This window comes from Physeter macrocephalus, chromosome 14 (assembly GCF_002837175.3).
Source record: "Physeter macrocephalus isolate SW-GA chromosome 14, ASM283717v5, whole genome shotgun sequence".
NCBI lineage: Eukaryota > Metazoa > Chordata > Mammalia > Artiodactyla > Physeteridae > Physeter > Physeter macrocephalus.
Window position 1 is genome coordinate 85,724,598 of NC_041227.1, and position 4,091 is coordinate 85,728,688.

Consider the following 4,091-nt stretch of genomic DNA (forward strand, 5'->3'; position numbering starts at 1 on the left):
CGACAAATATATGATATTGCTTATATGTGGAATCTAAAAAAATGATACAAATGAACTTATCTACAAAACAGAAATAGAATCACAGACATAGAAAACAAACTTACGGTTACCAAAGGGGAAGGAGGGGAGGGATAAATTAGGAGTTTGGGATTAAAATATACACACTACTATATACAAAATAGATACCCAACAAGGATCTACTGTACAGCACAGGGAACTCTACTCAGTATCTTGTAATAACCTATAAAGGAAGAGAATGTAAATGTAAATAGATATAGATATATAGATATTCAAAGTTTATCAATGCTCAGTAGAATAACACAGGGGAACCAGACAAATTCAGTTTCTTTTCAGGAAAAGAATAACAAACAACGTTTAGGATGTCAAAAGACTCAACAAATACCACTGTCTAGAAGCCACTCAGAAAATATTTCTGCTGTCAAAGCCTTTTGTTCTTCAAACGTCACCATCTACCAGCTGAAGACTTTATATGCAGACACCAAATAGTGTGAACTTTAATTTGCACTTTTTCCATCAGCTTTTCGCTTGGAACTTTCCTCCTTTGCCTTTGCAGAATCCTCTGCTTTATCCCCATTCTTGGGTGTTTTGGAGCTGGAAGCAGTTTTCTGGTCTTTGTCCTTTGCTGTGTTCTCTGAGGTTTCCGTAGTTGAGGGACAGCTGTCAAAGTCCCCTGAGAGGGCATCAATGAGGTCTTGGGCATCTGCAGGTTTCTTTGATGCCTCAGGTTTCTTTGTAGGTGGTGTCGCTGATTTGCCCTCATCGTTATCATCCAAGAGATGTCGATATTCAGGTGGGATGGTGTCATCCCTTTCTCCCAGTTTGCCTCTGTGCTCAGCTTTCGCTTTTTCCTTGACTTTATCCTCTAGGGGTCTGTTCCCATCTGGGTCAGGCTGTCTTTGCCCGAGACTGTCAGAAAGTTGATCCAGGGCATCGTCAAGTTCTTTGTCATCACTCTGCAGAGTGTCAGGGGGTGGACCTGCACAGTGGGTGGTTGGAGCTGGGGTTTGGGAAACTACTTCAGAGATGACAGCCGGAAGTTTAGCACCTTCAAATTGAAGAGATGAAGTGTTTGGAGGAACGGTGAAGTCCTTGGACAAAGCATTAAGGAGGAAGTCTTCACTCAAGGGTAGGAGCGGTTCCTTGGGCTCTTTTATATCTGTAGTTGTAGATATAGATATATAGATATCTATATCTAGATATATCTATATATATCTGATTCACTTTGCTGTACACCTGAAACTAATACAACATTGTAAATCGACTACACTTCAATAAAAATTTTTTAAAAATAAAATATTTTAAAAGCCACCTAGAAAAAAAAACCAAAACCAAAAACATGTCATCCTAAACTGGAAAGATTTAGTTTCAAAAGACCCACAGCGCTCTTCATTTTACAACCAGTAAATAAGCTTATACATTTAAAACAGACAAAAGAAGGATCCACCATGTAGAGAACTGCTCAGTCCCCTAATTTCTAGATGCCATTGAGAATTCACTCGTTAGAAACATTTTTTTTTTCTACAAAGGTTTCTTGAGCAACTACCGTATGCCAGGCTCTGTGTTAGATGCCAGAGTTATAAAGAGGACTAGGTATAGTCCCTATGCTAATGCTTGTCACTGCCTATACAACAAGAGAGTCACACCCATGGCTTTGGAGGACCAGTGAGATCCCTGCTGGGCCGACAATGGGAGCAGAGGATTCTAGGAGCAGAGGAAGGCGATTCGTTCTGCTCCGGTATCTGGAAAGCGCCATGAACGAGGTAGTACTGAGGGCAAATGAATGGACAGTAGGAAGAAGGCAAACGATGTGCTTAGCCATTAGTGGGTAACCTGGTGCTTCTAGATCCTAAAGACACGAGACTGAAAACGTAAGCTGGTGTGTGATCATGAAAGTCTTTAATGTAAAGACTTTGGGCTTTATCTCTTAGGCAGTAAAAATCCCTGGATATTCTTAAAAACAACATGATGGCATGATTAGAAGTCTAATGAAATAAGAAACAGCAACCAACTGAATCATTCTTAAATGATCAAGACTAGATCCAAACAAACTCCAAATCTAACCAGAATTTAAAAGTATTTCAGATAGGAGACTAATAGCATATAAAATATAAGGAATCCCATTTTTTTGATTAAGACAGAAAGAAGAGTACACAAATGATTTTCATTCAAGTTCAGTCTGAAGCCTAACTTCTTACCTGGTGCTTTTACAGAGAAAAGGAAACCAGTCTCCCAGATTTAAATTTTGATTCCCAAGGTATATCTGACTTCGTAGCCAGGACACAAAGCCCCTTAGTGATGCTAGTATTTTTCTTCTGGTTCAAGATTGCATTTTCTTCCAGGTCAGTGAAAGAAACCACATCTGTCACACACTCACCATTATCTACTTTTTTTCTCTTGATTCCTGGTATATGCAGCATGTGGGAAAAAGACCATGGTTCCCTGATCCACCTTTGTCCTCATTAATGTATCTTATTTAAATGTTTAGACTTCTGATTTTTACTCCAGAAAAAAAGACGTTTTACTCTTTAAATTTATATATGCTGCCCAATGCCATGAAGTGCTAGAATATATCAGACTTTTCTTTCTCCCTTTCTTTCTTTCTCCCTTCCTTCCTTCCTTTCCTCCCTCCCTCCTTCCCTTCCTTCTTACAAGTATTAAGAATTCTGAAGATATTGGCAACAATTTTCAGACACCAGACTTTCTCCTAATAATCTAGAATCAGTCTAGGACCAACTTAGAATCTCTGGATCTTTATAAGTAATGGAGGATACTTCTAGGAACACTTTTCAGAGGCCTAGGAATGTTCCTCTCCAGCTAAGACATCTCCCAGCCACACCTCCATGTGTCTGTAAACACACTTTCCTCAGACACACCCTGGCCTCCATCAGCCTCCCTAAGAAAGCAGTGCACACATTAAGGCCCATCTGGTCTGCCCTTAAAAGCAAGTCTCTGCAGGCATCAGAGGAATCTTCTGCCCACTTCCATCTGTCAGTTCACTAACTGCTGACATTACCCGAGGCCTCAGAATCGTGTCTACTAGAGTTGGGAAGAGATCTTAAGAGACCATCCAACCCGTATGTGTTCACATTTTATTTTTGCAACAAACTCTTTTCTTCAAACAAATTAATATCTCAAGATCAAATTTAAAACATCTTAAGAGAGCTCACTGCTTGATATAAAACACGTAAAAGTGGTGGGAAAACTTAAGTTTTCCTCTCCCCCCACCCCGCCCCCACCACGGGTCTGAAAGGCAAAACCCTTGGGCCCTGCAGAGCCTACTTTGAAAACCAATGGCTAATTGAACTCTCTCCTTTCATAAGTGATGAAACAAAGGTTCAGACACATGAAGCCATCTGCCCAAGGTCATACCATTCGAAGAGAAGTCGGTATCCTAATTCCAGTCTGATTTATCCCAAAGCCTCGGGTCCTTCCACAGGGTCCTGCATGCTGTGCCCACCTTCCACTGCTGGAGGCTTATCCCCAGTGGTTTCTACCAAGGTAGAATTGTGGACGTTCATTCTGATGACCTATTTGCTTGGTAATGAGCCTTGTTATATTATTTTTTTTTCTCTTTCTTAAGAAGTACAACTCACAGTTTTGCTCGTGAAGTACAAGTTGTTTTTGGGGGGTTTTTTTGCATCTTGTACCTAAAGCAATGAAGTCTGGCCCGGGAGCACATATTCATCAGTGTGATGTAGACTTCTCCCTGTATTTCTTTTGGTGAATTTTCTGCTCACACCATAGCTAGTGTCGACCATGTTTATGAATGTTTCATCCTCTGTGGCATGGCTGACTTTTTCATCTTGCTGGAGTTGCTTCCACATAGCGTGATTATATCTTCTAAACTTATCTTAACTTAACTTAACTTATCTTCTAAACTGGGACATTTTTTGAGAGTAAAAGGGGATTCAACTAATTACTAACCTGGCACAACAGGTGTGTAAACCAGGACTGTCCTGGACAAACCAGGACATCCCACAGCCTGGATGAATTTGAAGAAGTTTCAGTTGGGTAGAGCAATATGCTTTTTTTTTTTTTTTTTTTAACATTTTAAAAATATTAAAAAATAG

General features: G+C 40.1%; 1 protein-coding gene across 1 annotated transcript; it reads right to left on the bottom strand.

The window, feature by feature from the left end:
• Positions 1 to 508: 508 nt before the first annotated feature.
• Positions 509 to 3,539, bottom strand: LOC102978066 (calpastatin-like). Its single transcript, XM_055089773.1, has 2 exons — positions 3,479 to 3,539; positions 509 to 1,177 (listed from the first exon to the last, which is right to left on the bottom strand). Exons 1-2 carry the CDS (start codon positions 3,537 to 3,539, stop codon positions 516 to 518), a joined length of 723 nt encoding a protein of 240 aa, XP_054945748.1. The 3' UTR covers positions 509 to 515.
• Between the last annotated feature and the right edge of the window lie 552 nt (positions 3,540 to 4,091).